At 37.9% G+C, this 21,699-nt stretch overlaps 1 protein-coding gene across 1 annotated transcript; it reads left to right on the forward strand.

Moving 5' to 3' along the window:
• The first annotated feature begins 1,949 nt into the window (after positions 1–1,949).
• On the forward strand, positions 1,950–9,469 carry DDIAS (DNA damage induced apoptosis suppressor). The gene is made up of 4 exons (XM_078057503.1): positions 1,950–2,002; positions 4,193–4,354; positions 5,252–5,369; positions 6,674–9,469. Exons 1-4 carry the CDS (start codon positions 1,950–1,952, stop codon positions 9,164–9,166), a joined length of 2,826 nt encoding a protein of 941 aa, XP_077913629.1. The 3' UTR covers positions 9,167–9,469.
• The last annotated feature ends 12,230 nt before the right edge of the window (positions 9,470–21,699 follow it).

The following is a 21,699-nucleotide window of genomic DNA, read 5'->3' on the forward strand; positions in this document are numbered from 1 at the left end:
GCCCCTATCTAGACTAAGGGATCCTTCTAGTAGTTATCACTGTTCTTTTATTGAGCCATTCTCTCAAGCATTCATTTGTAAACTCAGAAACACCCTGTTTCGTTATTCATCATTAAATCCTCAGCATCCAGCCTAAAGGTCTAGTTCATAGAAAATACACAGAAAATGTTTGTTAAGTGAATGAATAAATGACAATATGGTAGTGTTTATAAGTATACTTTACTTACTACAGTATATCATGGTGATTAAAAAGCATAATTCTCTGGAACCAAACTCCCAACCCTGTCACTTGAGTTATCTGGGCTTCAAAATGGGGAAGGTAGTATCTGTCTCATAGTGTTGTTATATACGGATCTAATGAGTTAATATACATGAAATGCTTAGAATATTCTGTAATACATAATCAGTAGTCAGTACATGTGAAATATTTTTAAAACTGTTTTGTTTGTTTTTTACCAAGTCATTTCTTATCAAGATAATCTGCAACAAAAATTTAGGTTGAACAATATTGCCATTGTTGACTCTTCAGCCTGATAATAACAATAGATAACATTAATGAATGTTTATCATATGCTAAGCACTATGCTGGGAGCTTTATAAGCATATCTTTTAATACAACAGCCCTATGAGTGATGGCTATTGTTACTGCTAGCCTTCAAAGGAGAAAATTAAAGCTTAGAAAAGTTAAGTAACATGTCCCAAATCACACAGCTAGCAGAAACATATTCAAGGGGCACCTGGGTGGCTCAGTCGGTTAAGCGGCTGCCTTCGGCTCAGGTCATGATCCCCATGGTCCTGGGATCGAGTCCCGCATTGGGCTCCCTGCTGGGCGGGGAGCCTGCTTCTCCCTCTGCCTGCCTCTCTGCCTACTTGTACTCTCTATCTCTCTGGCAAATAAATAAATAAAATCTTTTTAAAAAAAAAAAGAAACATATTCAAGCCTAAACAATTTGCCTTCTGTCTACATTCATAATCACTATATTACCTTCACATTAGCAGTGGAATTTGTATCCAGAATGACATCACTGCCCCCTCTCTTTCCCAGAACTTAAGATGCCCTGGGTAAGGGAGCTCTGACTGAACTGTTTAGGTACACAACAGATTGATCAGAGAAGGAAATATGAGGATCCAGCTGTAGTTATTAAGTCAGACTTTAAAGAAATTTGCAAACTATAAAACAAAGCCACTCTCTTGACACTAATTTTTTTATTTTGGAACACATAGTTCTTTTTCTTTTTTTTTTTTTTTTTAAGATTTTATTTATTTATTTGACAGAGAGAGATAGCGAGAGAGGGAACACAGCAGGGGGAGTGGCAGAGGGAGAAGCAGGCTCGATCCCAGGACCCTGGGATCATGACCTGAGCCGAAGGCAGACGCTTAACAACTGAGCCACCCAGGTGCCCCACATAGTTATTTTTCATAAAAATAAGGTTTTTTTAGTTAATCATGCCATGGATCTATTATGTGAGTGAATTAATATTTTTTTAGATTTCTCAATTTTAACTTCTTATTTTCATTTAATTTCTCGTTCAATTAAAAATATAGGTAGATATTAGCCACATAGACAAAAGCTCTTTGGTGTTCTCAGTAGTTTTTAAGAATATAAAGAGTCCTGAGACCAAAAAATTTGAAGACTGCTATTCCGTAACAAATGACATTTTGGAAAATAGGGGTGCCTCTAGAAGTTAAATCAGGGGACTGTGATTTGAATGTGTTGTCTCTACCCTTGCTTCTCAAAACGTGGTCTGAGAACAGCTGTATCAGCAGCATCTGGGAGCTTATTTGAAATGCAGAATCTTGGGCCTTGTCCCAAACTTAATGAATCAGAATCTTTATTTTAACAAAGTAAACAAGGTATTTACCCCCATTTACAAATGGAGCAATTGAGGTGAATTTTATGACCCAAATCTCAGGATTTCAATTTCTAGCCTGCAGTTTTTCCCTCAAAGATGTCTTATGATAACTGTAAGAACTATAAGGCTAATGATGAACTATCTTGCAAGTAGAGAGTACCAATGATAGTCTAACAAAAACTAGGTTTATTAGTACTAATGCATACACACTAACTTATATATACTTTAATATATTTATATTATCATTATAATATTTAACATAATAAATATGTATAATCCAAGAGGAATAAAGCTGGATTAAAATAAATAAATGTTAGTATGGAGTAATAGACTAGAGCTTTTTAAACTTTAATATGCATAGAAATCCCAGGGTTGCTTAAAAACATTTGTAAACTGTAAAATGCTGATACATATTTTTCTAAGATTTGCTAAGAGCTTTACATTAGACCTGAATGCATTATTAATACATAAGGGTAAGGTTAGATGAATGGATTGGCATGGATCCATTTTCAGTGTGGCAAAAAAAGTAATAATTAGCACGGATCTAGTGTTGGTGAATCAGTAACTTATACAAAGGATTAACCTTTGTTCAAAATAGTCACCTTGTGAGCTATGGATTTTAGGCTCCCCCTAGTGGCTTTCTGGCAGTAATCAAAATTACAGAACTATCTCTAACATTATTTTCTATTTGCATTTTGCCACTCATTTTTAAGCCAGATCATTAGGGACATGAAGGAATAATAAAGTCCTAAGATTAACATTACCATAAGATGTATTAAGAGGTCAGTTTGCTAAATTAAGAACATGAAAGATGACTATCAGAGTTAAAAGACATTGCAGACAACTAGAAAGGGAAACACTAAGTAGAAATGACATTAATCATCACAGTATTTAATGTAATTCCGAAGAAGAAGCAGACTGACACTTATTAATTTGGCAAGATCTGCACTAGATCCTTTCCTTACTTTTTTTTTTTTTAAGAGTTTATTGAGAGAGAGAGAGCATGCACGCATGCAAGCATGTGCACACAAGTGGTGGGAAGGACAAAGGGAGAGGGAAAGAGAAAATCTCAGACTCCGGGCTGAGCCTGGAGCTGGACCTGGGGCTGGATCTCACCACCCAGTGATCATAACCTGAGCTGAAATCAAGAGTCCCATGCTCAATTGACTGAGCCACCCAGGTGCTGCTCTTTATTTTCTTTCTTATACTTTGTCATATTTTATTTTTCAACCCCGTTTTTTTTATAGATTAGAAAATCAAGGTTTAAGTACTTCATAAGTGTCCCAAGACCAGACCACTAGTACATACGTAACAGTAGAGTTACAGTTGACCACAGTAGTTTTTGCCAAGAAAGCCTTTGGCCATAAATATATATTGCCTTAAAAACAACTTTAAAGGGGCGCCTGGGTGGCTCAGTCGATTAAGCGTCTGCCTTCGGCTCAGATCATGATCCCAGGGTCCTGAGATCGAGCCCCACGTCAGGCTCACTGCTCAGCGGGAAGCCTGCTTCTCCCTCTCCTCCCTGCTCATGCTCTCTCTCACTATCTCTGTCGCTATCTCCCTCTCTTTCAAATAAATTAAAAAAAAAAACTTTAAAAAGATGTTTCACACCTAATTTTGGTAACCTAATAAATTCTCAGCATATTCCAAAGAATTAAGAAAGTACAGGTTATTCTTATATTGGTGAGAAAAAGAAAACTAGGTGCTTTGTATTATCAATATTAAATGTTTCAAGATTATCATTCTCTTAACAGATATTGTTCTCTTAACAAAAGATATACATTAAACATCAGGTCTTCTGTTGGTGTGGTCCTCATTTCATTGTTTACTTTGCCCCCCAATTCCACACTAATATATGCCTCAATTTGTTAATGGTAATTTAGCTACCTAATAAGAATATCTTTCTTCATCCCCTCCTCCTTATCCTCTCTCTCCCTCCCTCTCCCTCTTCCTCTTCTTTTCTCTCTCTCTCCCTCTCTCATGCACACAGTTTTTCTTCATTATTTTTTTTCCTTTTTTTAAGTAGGCGCCACATCCAGTGTGGGGCTCAAACTCACTACCCTGGGATCTAGAGTCGCATGCTCTACCAACTGAGCCAGCCAGGCACTCCTTCAGTTTTCTATCAATTTGCTGCTACTTAATTTAAGTCAGTAAAAGTAGTTGTTATGAATAGAGAAATTGAAAAGATGCTGACCTAAAATCGTTTAAGAATATAAGTTATGTAAGTACATTTGTACACAAAATATTATTTTTAATCTTTATGTTTCCAGATTTGTTTTCCTTGGTATAAAAAAAAAATTAGTGAACATCTCTATACTTTTTTTCCTCCACTCCTCCAGGTCTCATTGTCCAAAATGTGGCTCTACTGGTAAAGCTGAAAATGCCAGTTACAGATACAAACTTTCCTTAAAAGTTGCAGAATCAAACAAATTGTTTGGCATTACTGTATTTGGAAGCTGCTTAGATGCATTTTTTGGTCTTACAGCCACTGGTTTGCACAGGTAAGAATATTTAAAGCATTTTTTTTCCTAGCTACTCTTTTAGTATATCAGTAGAATTTGAAGATACGTGTTTTTAAGGTAATATGCATTTAGTTGAAAGATAATCACTTGACCTCAGTTCATCAGTTCCTTTAAAAGATAATCAAATAAATAGAAAGGTATTTATTTCCTGATTACATATTGTGATTGATGTTAAACCAAGCTCCTTTTATTCAGGGCAATTTAGCTGTCGTAAAAATATCAGTTTACAGTACTCTAATCGAGATTAGAGGAATATAAGATAAGAAGGTAAAATTGTTTCATACTAAAGGATTATCCAGACTGAGGTTAGCATTCAAGTAGCTAAAGTCCCTTAAGATGAAAGAAGCCATTGAGGGAATATTTGCATATCAGAGGTTGAAAATTTGTCATTTCTCTCACTTGCACTGCAACTTCATCTGCATAGTTTGACCTGTTGAGGTGTCCTGAGATGTAAGAATGATATAAGCAATTAAAGCTTTTTCTTCCCTTCCATCTTCTGCTCTCCTCCCCTAGTCACTTGACAGAAGAAATCTCTATTTCCTTATAGTTGAGAGCAAACTGGATTACTAAAGGAGGAAAGACTTCCCTCTGCTTTGAGGGCTAGAGATCCCACTACTACTCCTACTGCCACTTTTGGAATAAATGCTGGGCCTGATTACTAGGAAGGCATGTACTTTATACACACTTGATCATTTTTTACTTTCTAAACTATGGGAAACTAGAGGGAGCAAAATGCCTATTTTTATAGTCTTTTTTTTTTTTTCCATATGTAACTCAAAAGGTTTATGCTGCATTTCAAACTAATTGTATTTTTTTATGGCAAGTTAAAATTTCAAAGCTTTTGTCTTCACGTTTTTACTTTTCTTTCCAATCAAGGTACATTCAGGATCCTAATGAAATTTCAGAAACACTGGACAGTGATGCAGTTCGGAACCTATTAACTAAAGCAGTTGAAATTTGCTTTGTTGGACAAAGCTTTATTTTTGGAGTGACGGTAATTGAGACTAGCTTTCTTTTTAGTATTCTGCTAACGTTTCCATTGTACTAAAATAATTTGAATTTTCTGAATAGGCTTTAGGAGTCATAAATCTGACAGTCTGTAGAAGCCCTTTAAACTGTAAAAATAGGCTAACCGTGATCTGTTAAAACACCATGTGTGACAGCTTCCTCTTTCAAAAGTCAGAAGAGCCCAGTTCAAATGCTTTCAGAGCTTAAAAAATCTAAATTAATTTTAAAGTCAGAATAGTTAGATATTTTGTTTTGATATTTGGTGTTTATTTCACTCTCCAAAATTTGTTTAAATTCTGTAGTAAAACTTTTATCAACTCTTTTATTGGTTTGATTCTATTATCTGTAAAAGGAGGAGAGAACTAACAGGGAAAGGAAAGTATCTGAGTATTGGTTACTCTAAGAAAAGGTGGGAAGGATGGTCTTAAAAAATAATTACAAAAGTGATTGTAGAAGTTATAAGAATATACTGACTCTGAAGGAATAATCGTTTTCTGTCTTATCTATGCTAAAGGGAACAAATGGAAATTTTGCCCACCCTTGAATCAAGGTTTCAAAAGAGGGAATAGAGCATTCCACAGCTGAACATTGAGAAAAACTCAAAGTAACAGTGAAATCAGGAGCTACAGAGCTTTTTGTTGTTGTTAAAATCTTAGGGATGGTTTTTGTTCATTTCTTTCTTTTTTTTTTTTTTTAAGATTTTATTTATTTATTTGACAGAGAGAGGGAACACAAGCAGGGGGAGAGGGTGAAGGAGAAGCAGGTTTCCCGCTGAGCAGGGAGCCTGATGCAGGGCTTGATCCCGGGACCCTGGGATCATGACCTGAGCGGAAGGCAGACACTTAACTTAACGACTGAGCCACCCAGGTGCCCCTCATTTCTTTTTTTTAATGAGTGAGAACTTTCCCTTAAACATTCAAAGTTTCTGGAATCTAATGAGAGATATAATAGTAGGTACTATTGAGCAACTACTATTTGCTTAGCACTGCAGTTTTCCTTGTGTTATTAATAATACAATAGTCCTGCATATTTATCCTTGTATTATACATGAGAGAACTAAGGTTCAGAGAATTTAAATAATTTGTCCAAAGCCCCAACACTAGTAAAACCTTTATTCCAAGGTTTATTTCTATTACTTATGCTACTCTGCCTATAACACTCCTATTAGGAATTGAAATTATAGGGGTAGGACTTATAACTGTGTCTATTTTAATGTTACATCCTTGTTTCACCTTTGAGTCAAAGGAAGAAATTTTTGTTCTCATTTAAATTCATTTACTTCTTTCACAGAATTTTGGAAACCGACATGGACAAGGTTCAGATTCCAATAACTTCTTAAAGCAATGCTCTGACCACAGGAGAGAAGTTAAAGCGTTAGTCGCTTGCCAGATTGTTCTACCAGACCCAGGTGTCGCAGGCTTCACTGTCATTGACTACTTCCATCAGCTTTTGCAGATTTCTGATTTCAGGAAACTTGATGGTGGCTCCCAGGCATCAAATAGCCACTTACTTGCTTCAGAACACACAAATAGTGATCTCAGCAACATCTGTGGCCCTGACAGCAGTTCTTGTTTTTTCAAGTGCCATAGCAGAGACAATTTTTCAAGATTCTGGCAGACATCACTTGAACTCAGTTCCACTCTTCCACACCTAACAAATGATGATTTTTCAGCTTCAGAACAAAGCAAGGCCATTGGTACTCTTTACCAGAACAGAAAGTGCATCTCTTTTGCAGACGCCACTGGTTCCAGCAGCTGCCACGATGCCTTTCAGGGTTCTTGGAGCCTTGTTTCATACATGGATAAAAAGAGTACAGCACAGAAGTTGGGTGAAGAATTTGGCTTACAAGCTTATCAGCCCACTGCAGTCCATAGCAGTCAGGAAATCAGAGTTACTGACTCTAATTTTTTCCCTTTGAAAATGCAAGAACCCCTGGAATCAAGTAATGAAAAATCCTTCCACGGTGCAGTGGAAATTAAAAATTTCTCCCCACATGAGCTAACATGTCACCAGTATCATGATTTAGATAACCCCGATAGCCTTCAGGAGAGATCTACATGTTGTCCACCTTCATCACTCAGACTTGAAGAGATAGCTGGTGGTTCCCAGAACTGTGACCCTGAGATTTGGGATGATCTGCCATTCTCTGAAAGCCTGAATGAGTTTCTGGCAGTTATTGAAAGTGAAATTGCTGTAACCCAGATACATGCCAGTAGTAGGAAATGTCATCTAGATAATGACATTGATAGATTACATGCAGACCACAGCAGGTTATCTGTGACTTCCCAGAGAACTACTGGAGCCGTGCATGCACTGCCTATAGCTTTAAGATCATCTCAAGCAACTGTCAAAGCAAGCTGTAGCAAAGATAACTTCCTTTCCCGCTGTGAAGCAAATCCAAGTCCTAGTGTTCAGGAGTCACAGTCAAATAACACAGCAGAGGCTGTCTCTATAAGTAGCAATGGAAGTGATATTTCTGAGTATTTTCCACCAAATGCTTATCTGTCAGCTCTGTTTCCATCTTCAAAGTGTTTAGGAACAACAGGTACTCTTAAGTCTACCAGAATTCCACCACATAGGGCTGAAATTTCACTTAAGTGCAATACTTCAGAGAGTGACCAATCTTATCTCAATAGCAAATATTTCAAAAGATGTGGAGGAAAATCACTTTCAGAAATGAGTGAAAAGTTAGTAACTTTGTGTTCAAGGAGATATAACAGTATTTCTGACCTTTGCAACTTAGAAAATAAACAACATTGTAGGTGGCCAAAGAACCAAGGTGACAGTTATACAGTCTGCAAGAAACTTACATATCCTTTAGAAGCACTTTGCAGTAGTCCAAATAGAAGTACAAATACACTGAAAGAAATGCCTTGTGGACGTATCAACAATAACTTAACACAGAACTATTCTACTGGTCATGAAGGTAGCTACAATGCTTCTGCTGATCTCTTTGATGATAGTGCTAAAGAAATGGACATTACAACAGAAACTACCAAAAAGTCACTGGATATTTTGTTACAGTGGGGAAAATCTTTGACAGAAAGTCATCATACAGAATCAGACTTCTCACTGAGATCACTTCCTGAGAATTCCAGCCAGTTTTCACAAAAGTTATCTTTGCAAAGCATATCTGCCTCTGTGTGTCCAAGAACATGTTCTTCTCCACCTCATTTTCAGGCAGATTCAGAATATGATTTTGGAGATAGCCAAGACTTTGTTCCATGTTCACAGTCAACTCCAGTTGCAGGATTCCACCAAACAACTCATGGGATGAAAGGAGCTTTCAAAAATTTACTTGCCTTTTATTCGGAGCTTGATGTTAACTCTAAAAAAAGGATTTCCTCTGAAAATGATGCACAGCAAGCCATCCCTGGCTGTCCAAACAATGTAAAGACACCCAGCCAGAAATTCAGAAGCCCTATTAAATCTGGTATTACACAACCAGAGATTTTCAACAATAGTCCTATTGCTGAGTGTCCTGAAACTGATAATGAGTGGGTCCCCCCTACCACAAAAAAAGTATTTCCTTCAGAAATGCTTGGATTCCAAGCCGTGGGTCTAAGGAAATGCTCTGCTGCCTGTGATTGTCCTGATAAAAAAGAGTTACCGAGAAAAAAACTGAAATGTGTCAAACGAACAAGTTCAGACTGGCTATCCAAAGAGTCAGTTTTGGGACTTGATTCTTGTTCAGAAGTCCAGTGTTGCTTTCCATTTTCAGAAAATTGGCCACCTTCCGTGCCTGAGACTAAAAACAATTGGTCTCCTGAATTATTTTCATAAAAAGTCAACCTGAACCCAATTGCTAAGCTTTTAAAGGTAAGTCTGTTTAGAAATTTTTGCCTCCTGTAGTATGGAAAGCAATCTTGAATTTTGAAAACTCGAACAGAAGCAAATAGAAAATAGGCACTGTTGTGCTTTTTAAAATGAAAAGCCGTTATTTTTCCCAGTGTTTTATCCAGAATACCCTTGTTCAAATACTTTGGCACTTTATCTTATTGTTGATTGTCCTTTAGTAATACTGTTAATTTTGCTTGTTAAAAAGTATTTGTTAAGATCACATGTACATTCAGAAATAAAGCTTTTGCAAACCAAAACTTGAAGTCTTAATTGTTCTGCCCAGCTCAGAAAATGCCTGCTATGTATTAGGGCCAACTACTGTACTGAGTTTGTGATACAAAGCTACAAGATCAGTAATCTCAAAAGATTTTAGTCTGCTAGGTAAGACAGACATATAATAGACAGTTTCAGTACAATGCAGTAAATGTAATGATAGAGGTTTTTAATGGGTACTAAAACATTTATGTTGCTATGGGAGCATGGTAGAGAATCAATTAACCCAGCAACATCTATGGGCTGGGGACAAGAAAAGTCAATAAATACTTACTGTTTAGAGTTAAATGTGAAACTGTCATTATTTTATTTAGTAAGTAATTATTGAATGGTTACTGCATACCAGGCACTGGGCTAGGTACTAGGAACTCAAAAATGAAAGTCAAGCCCATTCCTTCAAGAAACTCATGGTCTAGTAGTGTAAACAGTAAGCATCTGGTAAGCTCTATGATAGGAGATAAGCTTGAAGAGCTTAGAGGAGCAAAAACAAGTGTCTAGACTCTCCTTAGCAGCATCTAAGCTGCACCCTGTGAAATCTTTTACATATGTAAAATATAAAATCTTTTATGTCTTGCCATTTGCCACGGCAGCTATTCCAAATCTTTACTCTTCATACCTCCAACCTATACTACTCTCCTTGCCTCATGCATCATGGAGAAGATTGAGATCACTGGTATTCCCTCAGCTACCCACACCCGTAGCTACCCACTTGTCTGTACTCACCCACAGCTTCTTTAATCTCAGAAAGTGATGCACACCTTCTATTTAGTGCTAATCTTTTTGGGCTGTTGATTATTACACCCATCTTTGCTTTCTTACTACGGACTTTTTGGCTCTCTCCCGTCTCCAACTTTTTATTTTAGAAAATTTACAAATAAAGAAAGGTTGGAAGAATAGTAAAATGATATAACATCTATACATACCACTTAGATTGAATCATTTTTAACACTTTGCCTTTTGTATATGTGTGTATTTGCTTTTACTGTATCTGTATAGGTAGATACATAGTTGTTTTTGATGAACTGTTTGAAGATAAGCTAGAGATAACGACATTTCACTCCCAAATACTTTAACCTGAGTTTCCTTAAAGTAAGGGCTTTTTCTTCTACGTAATTGCATCATTATCATACCAAAGAAAAATAACAGTCGTTGTCCAATATCATCTAATACTCAAATTTTTCTACTTGCCCTAGATTGTCTTACAATTGTTGATGACGTTTAAGCAGGATTTAAGTTTCATCCATGGTGTTTCATTGTGTTTCTTGGGGTTTTTTTTCCTAGAACTTTACCTTTTATTTTCCACCACATTGACTTTTTTGAAGAATTCAGACCATTGTGTTATAGAATGTCCCACTTCTTAGATTTGTATGTTTTCTTCTTTATAGTATCAGTACCTTGACTCTGTCCCCCAGTATTTCCTATAAGAAAAGCTTGAAGACTTGATTAGTTTCCGGGTATTGGCAGAGATATGTCCTGAGTTACGTTGTATACTTCATATTGAATCACATTAGGAGACAGGGTCACTGTCTATTAGTGATAATAAATTAGATTGCCTGGTTCATTTGTTGCCTACCAGATCTCGCTATTGTAAAAGTACCTTTTTTTTATTCAATTGCACTCATTCTTTTTGACACTCTGTATTATATACTACTTGCTACGTCCCTGCTAGTTACTCTTATTCATAGCCAGTCTCCTTTAAAAAATAGTCACTATCAACTTTTTCACTGTTCAACCTGCTGCAGTCTGTCTTTCCTACCTCCAGTGGCTATAGTGTCAGTGGTTTTCTAACTCTGAAATCCAGTGGATTTGTCATTTCTTACGTTATTTGATCTCTTTGCCCTTCTTCCTTTTCCAAGTTACTATTCTCATGGTTCCTGGTTTTGCCTAGTTTCTGCTCCTCTTTGATCATGGCTGCCTACAGGGCAGATTTTTTTTTGCAAGGCCTTTGTCTATATAACAGTTTGATTTTAAAATAAATTGAAAAATTCATGGGCCCACGTAAGGTAGAGTGTTTTGTCAATAAAGATTTAGAATAAATGATAAGAGAAAGAGTACATGTTTATTGCTCAGTCAGTACATGTGAAGATTCTTTATAGTATATAAGCCCCATCTCTTCATCTTCTTTATTGTCAGATATGCCATTCCTGGCTAATTTCCTATCTCCCGCTGCAATAAAAGAATAGTAGTGCAGTTATTCACAATGCTATGACTCTCAAAAACGTGTTTGTATTGAACTATATGGATCTTGCCTTTACAGTTCCCTAATACCAACTATTTAACGCTGATTACGTCATTACTCATGATGTTGCATCCATTGTGTCACTGAATACTGGCTTCTAGTGACTATCCAAGGTCGTTACTGTGCCTCATTGGTGATTACCAGAAATGCACATCTCACTCAGAATATGCAGGAAAATGAGTAATAATAATTCATTTTCTGGTCATATTTACCATTTGGACTACTATAGCATAAACATAGAATACATATTCCAACCATGTCTTCTCTTAAACTTTTTAGGCTATAATTACTGCATTCCTAGACTGTGAGCTCTTGGTCACACCCAGGAATAATAGGCAAGAGGCCCAGGGGTGGAGCAAGAAGAGTGGTTTCATTTGTGCAAGGAATGTCCATTCCTTCATCAGCATGGCTTAAGTCCAAACCTGAAGAGCACAGTGTCATTATCAATTGAAATGAGAGGAGGGGCGCCTGGGTGGCTCAGCTGTTAAGCGTCTGCCTTTGGCTCAGGTCATGATCCCAGGGTTCTGGGATCAAGTCCTGCATCGGGCTCCCTGCTTGGCGGGAAGCCTGCTTCCTCTCCCACTCCCCCTGCTTGTGTTCCCTCTCTCACTGTGTCTCTCTCTGTCAAATAAATAAATAAAATCTTATAAAAGAAACAAGAGAGGACATTGATTAGAAGGGACAATTGGCATTGTGGAGCAACAGTCCTAAAAGGCCTCAGATGAGAAGGGCCTGGACTGACACAAGGTGCAGAACCTGCAAAGGCGTAAGGTGATCTCCCTAGTGCCAAAGGCAGGAGGTGAACAGAGTGAAGAACAACGGCCACCACCCTCACAAGCCTGGGGTCTACAGACCAGAGACGGCACCACAGGTGAAACAGACGGGTGAGAGCCAATGCACGGGCCCGCCCACACACACACACACACACACACAACTCAATCCTAACGGTCAGTGGTGACATTTGGTAGCCCAGAACCTGGAATTCATTTGTCCAATAGGAGAATCACCTAAACAAAGCACTATTCTTACAGTCCAATCACATACTGTCATGGGAAAGAAATATTGCTTCAGTCAGCAGGAATGGCCTACTGTTTCAGACCCAAGGCAGTTTCAGAGGTACAAGACCCATGACTCCTCGGGGCATGTGTTCCACACCTAGCATGAGTTAGAGGGTTGGAGAGTACCTCAAAGGGGAGAAATGGTACCTATGCCAGGCACCAAAGTGAAATTTGGAAAATTTTAAGAGGTACTTCTGGCAACCAGATCCCATGTGGGACCAGATCTGGGCTCAGGGTGTCTTGCTTACTCCCAGGAACTGGAGAACTTAGAAAATCTTGAGGAAGGCACTCTAAAGCACCAGTCTCCCTGAAGCGTGGGTGCTGGGGCAGGATCCCTGTATACTCAGGTCTCGGAAGTATTGTCTGATCATCTCCCCTTATTGTCTTTGCCTTTTTATTTGCCTACACTTTAAAAGATGGTGCCTGTCAGTGTTCTATTATTGGCCCTTCTACATGTACTCTGGTTGAATTCATCCACTTATCTACGGTTACCACCCATAGGCTGTTTAATCCAAAGTCTGTCTATCTAGACTTTCTCCTGAGATCACACTTGTATATTAGTATTTTTGTTATCATTCAGTTCAAAATGTTTAATAATCTACCTGTGGTTTCTTTGACCCATGAGTTTTTTACAAATGTGTTTCTTAGTTTTCAAGCATAAGGTTTTTTTTTCTAGTTGTCTCTTTATGAATGACTTCTACCTAAATTACACTGTGGTCAGAAAAATTACTTTATATTATTTCAGTCCTTTGAAATTTGTTGAGAGTTGTTGTGTGGCCCCATCTATAGTCAGTTTTTGTAAAGGTTCCATGTATGCTTGAGAAGAACATGTATCCTGCAGTTTCTGGACACAGTATTTTGTGCGTATATACTAGATACGTTAATCATGTTCAAATTATTTGTACTGATTTTTCCCCCATTCTATCAATTATCGAAGAAGGTATTTTTAAATCTCCCTCTATGATTGTGAATGTGTTTTGCATTTTAGTGGGTTTTTTTTTTTTTTTGAGATTGCATTATTAGGCACCAAATTCAATTTTGTATCTTCCCAATAGACTGAAAAGTCCATCTTGAAAAGCTCATCTCATCACCATGAATACTTTTTTTTAAAGTAATCTCTGCACCCAACATGAGACTTGAACCCACAACCCCAAGATCACCCGTTGCATGCTCTATGGACAGCCAGCCAGGTGCCCCACCATGAACGCCTTTATGTGCTAATATCCACTTGTTATTACTATACTACATTAGCTTTGTTTTGGTTAGTATTTGCAAGAGGTTTTGGGGCTTTGTTTATTCTCCATTTCTTTTTGATCTCCCAGTATCTTTATGTCTTAGATGTGTTTCCTATAAAACTCTTAGTTGGGTTTTGTATTGTTGTCCAGTTTGAGAATCTTTGTCCTCTAACTGAACATTTAGTCCATTAGCAATGTAACCAAAATACATTTGGGTTTATCTTCTTTCATACTTCCTATTTATCCTGCCTGTTCATTGTTTCTTTCCTTCTCCTTTCTTTTCTGGTTGGTTTTTGTTGTTGTTGTTTTGTTTTGTTTTTTGTTTTTTATCATTCCTGTTTTTCTTCTAGGTTTGGAAATTAAATGCTGTTTCTTTTTGTTTATACCCTAGGAATTACACCATGCACCCTTAGTTTATAAAAGTATAAAGCTAATCAATGCTTATAATCCTTTCCCAAAGACCATAAGTCATTTTCAATCCATTAACTGGAGTCAACAAATGCCTTTGACTGTGTGTTCCAACTCTCCTTGAAGTTGATGCAGTTCCTCTAACATTAAACCTGTAACTGAGCAGCCAACAACCTGAACTCTTCAGCATCTGCTATAGATTGAATTAGGTTTCTTTTTTTTAATTTATGTGATTTGTTTTTTTATTTTTAAAGATTTTATTTATTTATTTGAGAGAGAAAGAGCACAAGAGGGGGGAGGGTCAGAGGGAGAAGCAGACTCCCTGCCGAGCAGGGAGCCCGATGCAGGACTTGGTCCCAGGACTCCAGGATCATGACCTGAGCCGAAGGCAGTTGCTTAACCAACTGAGCAACCCAGGTGCCCATAATTTATGTGATATTTTTATTTCTTTTTTTTAATTATGTTCAGTTAGCCAGCATATAGTATACCATTAGTTTTTGATATAGTGTTCAACGATTCATTAGTTGCGTGTAACACCCAGTGCTCATCACAACACGTGCCCTCCCTAATATTCAGTTCATATGTTGAAACCTAATCCCCAATGTGATTGTATTTGGAGGTGGAGCTTTGGGGAAGTGATGAGGTCGGGAGAGTAGAGACCTCATGAATGGGATTAGTAACCTTATAAAAGAGATCACAGAGAGTTCCCTCACTTCTGTCATGCCACAGTAAAAAGACAGCCATCTATGAACCAGGAAACAAGGCCTCACCAGACATGGAATCTACAGGCACCTTGATCTTGGGCTTCCTGGCCTCCAGAACTGTGAGAAATTTCTGGTGTTGGGGCACTGGCTGGCTGGGTTGGTGGAGCATGTGACTCTTGATCTTGGGGTTGTGGGTTCGAGCCCCATGTTAGCTGAAGAAATTACTTAAAAATGAAATCTTTAATTCTTGGTTTTTATACACCACTCAGTCTATGGTATTTTGTTAAAGGGGCCTGAAAAGACTAAGACCGTATCTCTTAGAGGCCTGCTAGTTGACTAATTTTTTTATTTCATGGTAGTATCACTTATTATGTGCCTATTATTATGCCAAACACTATGGCACATTACTTGTATTATTCATTTAATCCTCAGAATAGCATATAGTAGGTGGTATTGGCTCAGTTTTAGAGAAGAGAAAACTGAGGCACAGGGATAAAGTAACTTGTTCAAGGTCATAATCAGTATATGGTAGAGCTAGAGTTCAAACAGGAATCACCTAAAACCATGCTCTTCCCACAAGTGCTAATGTCTACCCTGATATCAGTTCTCTGCTTCCTCCTTTGTAATAAAACCCCTATTTTACTAAGGGAGCAATATACTCTGTTGAAAGACTGTTTCTCGGCCTTCCTTGCAGGCCAAGTTCTGGCCAGAGAGCTATAAATAGAAGTGTTGCATGGTACTTCCAAGAAGTCTCCATGGAATGAAGGGATCAAGCCCTTCTTCCTCCTTCCTTCCCATTGCTGGGACAGGGACATGATGGCTAGGGCTCTAGCAGCCATCTTGGACAATACATTGTCTTGAAATTATAGAGGCCAGAGTTGAGAGAAACCCCACTGACAACACCATGAAACCACAGTACTAGCCCCAGGCTGCCAAGCTCTAGACTTATTTCACATGAGAAAAAGAAACCCTGTCTTGTTTTTTCTTTCTTTTTTTAATTGTATATAGCCAAGTAATCCTAACCAATATGCCACATGTATCAGTATTACACCTACATTTTGCCTTTCATAATTTTTTAAAGCTACCTAATTCTGTTCTCCATGACCCATTAATTAGTAAAAACAGCTATCTGTGGCTCTAGGTTGTTAGCATTAACTCTTAAAAAAAAAAAAAAAGGCCCCCCAGGGGCGCCTGGGTGGCTCAGTCCGTTAAGCGTCTGCCTTCAGCTCAGGTCATGATCCCAGAGTCCTGGGATCAAGCCCCGCATCGGGCTCCCTGCTTAGCCGAGAGTCTGCTTCTCCCTCTCCCTCTGCTGCTCCTCCTGCTTGTACACACTCTCTCTCTCTGTCAAATAAATAAAATCTTAAAAAAAAAAAAAAAAAGCCCCAAGTGAAGAGAACTAACATTTGTATGCCTCCTATGTGTTAGGTACTCATGTATATTATCTCACATTCTCACTGTCTCACTCTTATAACCTAGGTGCTCAGAGATCCTGCATTCCTTCCTGCTTGTTCATATGAAGTGTCTTGTGATGACTCAAAGTTAATTCTTCCCCTTGTGCACTCAGGGACACCTCTCCAGATACTGTCTTTCTCTCCTATATCATGAATCATTCCATCATCATTCCCATCAGCACTAATATATCCTGCTTTAAAAACGAAACTTTTTTTGCCTCACATTCCTCAACACCCCTTATTCAGCAAAAACTCCTTAAAAGAGTTTATTCCATAGTCACTGTCCTTTTCCTCTCTTCTTTCTCTCCTGAACTCATGCAAGGCATTCTTTCATCCCCATCACTCCACTAAAATAATAGTGTCACCAATGAATTTCATGTTACTAAATCCATGGTCATCTCCTACTCTTCATCTTTCTCAACGGATCAGCAGCATTTGACACAGTTGACCACAGCTCCTTGGAATATTTTCAGAACACTGCTCTTCTCCCTATTTCACTGGTCATACATTCTGTCGCCCTTGCTGGTTCTTGGTTCTTTCCTATCCCTAACTAAATGTTGGAGTGTCCCAGGGTTCAGTCCTCAGGTCTCCTCACTTACACTAACTTCTTTGATGATGTCAGTTTAAGGCTTTCAATACTATCTCTGTATTACTCACTCCCAAATTTCTATCTCCAGCCTAATGTCTCCCCAGATTTCAGGCACATATCTACAACTACCAACTTAATATCTCTTATTTGGATATCTAATAGACATCTCAAACTTAACACATCCTGAACCAAACTCCTGGTTCACCCTACCCACCAAAACTGCTCCTCCTGCAGTGTTTTTCATGTGAGCAAATGTCAAGGAAACACTCCCAGCAGCTTAAGCCAAAAACTTTGCAGTCATGCTTGACTCTTCTTTCTTTACATTTAAACCTTGAGCGAGACCTGTAGGCTCGATCTTTCAAGTACATACAGAATCCATGTTTAAGTATTTTTAAAAACTATTTAAAATTTATTAGATATTGGGGTGCCTGGGTGGCACAGTCGGTTCAGCCTCTGACTCTTGGTTTCAGCTCAGGTCATTATCTCAGGGTCGTGAGGTCGAGCCCTGAGATGGGCTCCACACTGAGCTCTGAGTCTGCTTGGATTCTTTCTCCCTCTGCCCCTCCTCTCCCCCCACGCTTGCTTGCTCACTCCACTCTGTCTAAAATAAATAAATCTTCAAAGAAAACTTTTTAGATATGATTATGATATTGTGATTGTTTTTGAAACACATATTTTAATTATACATATGGAAATATTTCTAGATGAAATTATATAATGTATGGGCCCTGCCTCAAAATAATATAGAATGGAGAAAATGAGTGGGAATATAGAAGAAACACGATTGACCATGAGCTGATGGTTGTTGAAGGTGGGTGATGTGTATGTACATGGAGGTTCATTATACTCTTCTACTTTACGTTTGGTATTTTCTATAATAAAAAATCCCATAATTCTCATCACGACCAAAAAAAAATGTTAACTATGTGTGTTTAGGATATTAACTAGGCTTATTGTGGTATTCATTTCACAATATCTACATATATCAAATATTATGTTGTATACCTGAAACTAATGTTATATGTCAATTATACCTCAATTGAAGAAAACAGTTAAATAGAGTATAGTCAGAATATGAACACTTCCCACAATCTCCACATCTACTCCTATGGCCCAAGTCATCTTCTTTTCCTGGATTATACCAATCATCTTCTAAATGGTTTCCTTGCTTCTACCTTTACCCTTATATAATCTACTCTTAACACAGCAGCAGTGTGGTCCTGTTAAAATATAAGTCAAATCACTATTCTACTCAAAACCTTCCAAAGGCTGCTATGATCCATATCACCACTCCCCTCAAACCTCATCTCCCCTTGACCCTCACTCATTCATTGTGCTTTAGCCATACTAGAATTCTCTCACCTTGAGGCCTTTATATTTTCTCTTCCCTCTGTCTCGAACACTTTCACCAAAATAGACACACCATTCCCTCTTTTCCTTCAGCTCTATTTTCAAATGACATTATCGTTGAGATCTCTCCTTAACCACCTTGTATAAAAGAGTGACACTCCACCATCACTGCTTCTCTCCCTTGCTCTGGTTTATTTTCTTCTCAGTAATTATCACCATCTGACATTACTATGTATTTCTTTATTTTCTATTCTTCCCATGCTATAATTTCCATTAAAGTAAGTTTTTATATTTTGTTCACTGCTGTAGTTTCAGTGACTAGAACACTTCTTGGCACATAGCAGGTGCTTGACAAATAATTGAAGCATTGAGATCCTCACTTTATAATGAGGAAAGCAAGATAAAAAGAGGCTAAGTAAACAAACTGAGGGTTGCTGGAGTGGGGGGTGGGGTGGGAGGGATGGGGTGACTGGGTGATGGACACTGGGGAGGGTATGTGCTCTGGTAAGCACTGTGAATTGTGCAAGACTGTTGAATCTCAGATCTGTACCTCTGAAACAAATAATGCAATATATGTTAAGAAAGAAAAAAAGAAGAAGAAGAATGTAGCAGGAGGGGAAGAATGAAGGGGGGAAATCGGAGGGGGAGAAGAACCATGAGAGACGATGGACTCTGAAAAACAAACTGAGGGTTCTAGAGGGGAGGGGGGTGGGAGGATGGGTTAGCCTGGTGATGGGTATTGAGGAGGGCACGTTCTGCATGGAGCACTGGGTGTTATGCACAAACAATGAATCATGGAACACTATATCTAAAACTAATGATGTAATGTATGGGGATTAACATAACAATAAAAAAATTAAAAAAAAAAAAGAGGCTAAGTAACTTGCCCCAAGCAATACAGATACTTTGACTTAAAGCTTTTCTAGTCTTCATTCCTCTTGTTTGGAATGCTTCCCATGTTCAAACCAGGGTCTTAACATTTATCTTCCATCAGAACTTGTGTACTTTCTACTCCAGCTGCAGAAAGTACTTCACAAGGTTACCATGAGGATCAAATGTGAATATGAGCATCATTAAACTTTGTAGAATGTCAGGCCACATATAGTTGTTAGTTCTTGTGGTTTCATCTCTAAGATCAAAGTCAGACTAGCCTGTTTCTTCAAGCTTATTTTTATCTAGATGTGAAAATATAACCATTTTCTAGGAAACCTGAATAAATTCCAAGTATGAAAATGTAGATAGGCTGTCTTATGTTAATAACATGTGGTTTCCTGCAAGTAAGTAATGGAAATAAGATATTTCAGTTATTGAAATATTCAGAGGTGAGCACCTGGCCAAAAGCACAAGCACATGACTGTGGTTTAAACATAGCTCCCAGTTTCATCTCTCAGCTGCAGATGTGTTTTGGGGTATATAGATAGCTTATATGAGGTACAGTCTGCCTGTTAGCAGATGTGGACTAATTGAGTCAATTAAGGATAGTTATCCTCAAAGTTTTTCAAAACACCACTTTCAGTTTGCCAAGGAATTCTGTACCTGAAGCATTACATTCCCCAAATGAGAAGCACAATGATCTAAGCATTTAGATATTTGGAGAATAAACCACATTCATACTTACAATGATCTGATTATTTGTACATGCACACGTATTTTAAAATCCTATTCAAATTTGCAATTTATCCCATTGAACTAATGGAAAAAAACGATGTTCAAGGTGAAATAACTTGTCCAAATTTCCTTAGTGGGAAAAAGCAAAATAGAATGAAAACACATAAGAGGGTTGCCTGGGTGGCTCAGTCATCAAGCATCTGCCTTCGGCTCAGGTCATGATCCCAAGGTCCTGGGTTCGAGTCCTGCATCGGGCTCCCTGCTCTGCGGGAGGCCTGCTTCTCCCTCTCCCACTCCCCCTGCTTGTGTTCCCTCTCTGCTGTCTCTCTGTCAAATAAAATAAATAAAATCTTAAAACACACACACACACACATGAGTCAAAATTTCTCCTCTAGCTAGTAGTGTTTGCCTCTCAAGCTTTGCAGTTGACAGCATACTAGGTCATATTAGAATGGTATGAAATTGTCATATCTGACTGGTTTTAACTTACAAATTTCATACGGTTCAAATTAATATTAATAATAGAATACTTAAAACAGCATGTATATTCAGGAGAGAAATTCAAAAACAAAACATCTTTTTAATGAAGGTGCTAAAATAGCAAAAATAAGAGTCTCATACCAACTGTAGAAAAGCTGTAATTAGATAATAACATAAAATTATAGTAAGTGATTTTGTAAAGCTCAATACTTTATAAACACTAAATGATAATGTCAAGTAAGATTACAGATTGCCTATGCTCAGAACACTTGTCAGGGAGCCCAAAATCAGGTTTGATTCTTTTATTATCCTCTTAACTCTACCATGTTCCATGACCCACTGTACTCACTCTTAATCCAAGACACTCATTTTTCAAGTGCATGTCCCAACACAGAGGATAAGAGGAAAGGATTGGAGAGGGGATGAATTTCAAGAAAAAGAACAAATACATGACTCCTGCCGTACATGTGGGGACAGATTCCTACACCTGCCCTATAGCATATGCTAGTAAATTGTGAATAAATGAATGGGTGAATGAACAAATACCTTTTTAGTGATAAGTAAGTAGTTTCATTCCTAATTGTGAAAGATAAGATCTTAAGTGATGTCTCTAAAGAATATAGAACCATATAATGTGTTTTAGATGAAGTGATCTTAAAGATATCTAATCTACTGTGTATTTTGTAGTTGAGAAAATAAAGGCTTGAAATTAAATGATTAGCCCAAAGTCACACAGCTTGTCCATGTCAGAACTGGGACTAGAATTTATGTCTCCTGCTTCTCAGTGTAATACTCCTTCCACTATATCTTCAGATAAAGCATCTTTCTTGCCATTAGAAATAATTAGCATGTAACTTTCATATCCTGAATGTAGCAGAGTAGCCTTATTTAGTATTATAATCAGAAGGCCTTAAAATTATTTAATCTAGTCCCTTATTATACAGAGGAGAGCCAATTAGAGCATAAACAAACTCAGGTGCCCAGATTCAGAGCACATTCCACCTCGTGCTGAAGGACATTCATGTACTTAAAGCTTATTTGCTTTTACCTACTTTGATGGCGTATGATACTCCACATG

This window comes from Halichoerus grypus, chromosome 11 (assembly GCF_964656455.1).
Source record: "Halichoerus grypus chromosome 11, mHalGry1.hap1.1, whole genome shotgun sequence".
Taxonomy (NCBI): Eukaryota; Metazoa; Chordata; class Mammalia; order Carnivora; family Phocidae; genus Halichoerus; species Halichoerus grypus.

Bases quoted from the DNA above. Each gene is read 5' to 3' on its own strand.
- DDIAS (XM_078057503.1), top strand. From the start codon at position 1,950: ATGTCTTATGATAACTGTAAGAACTATAAGGCTAATGATGAACTATCT. The intron at 2,003-4,192 runs GTAGAGAGTACC...CCACTCCTCCAG, and splicing joins AATGATGAACTATCTTGCAA to GTCTCATTGTCCAAAATGTG. The intron at 4,355-5,251 runs GTAAGAATATTT...TTTCCAATCAAG, and splicing joins ACAGCCACTGGTTTGCACAG to GTACATTCAGGATCCTAATG.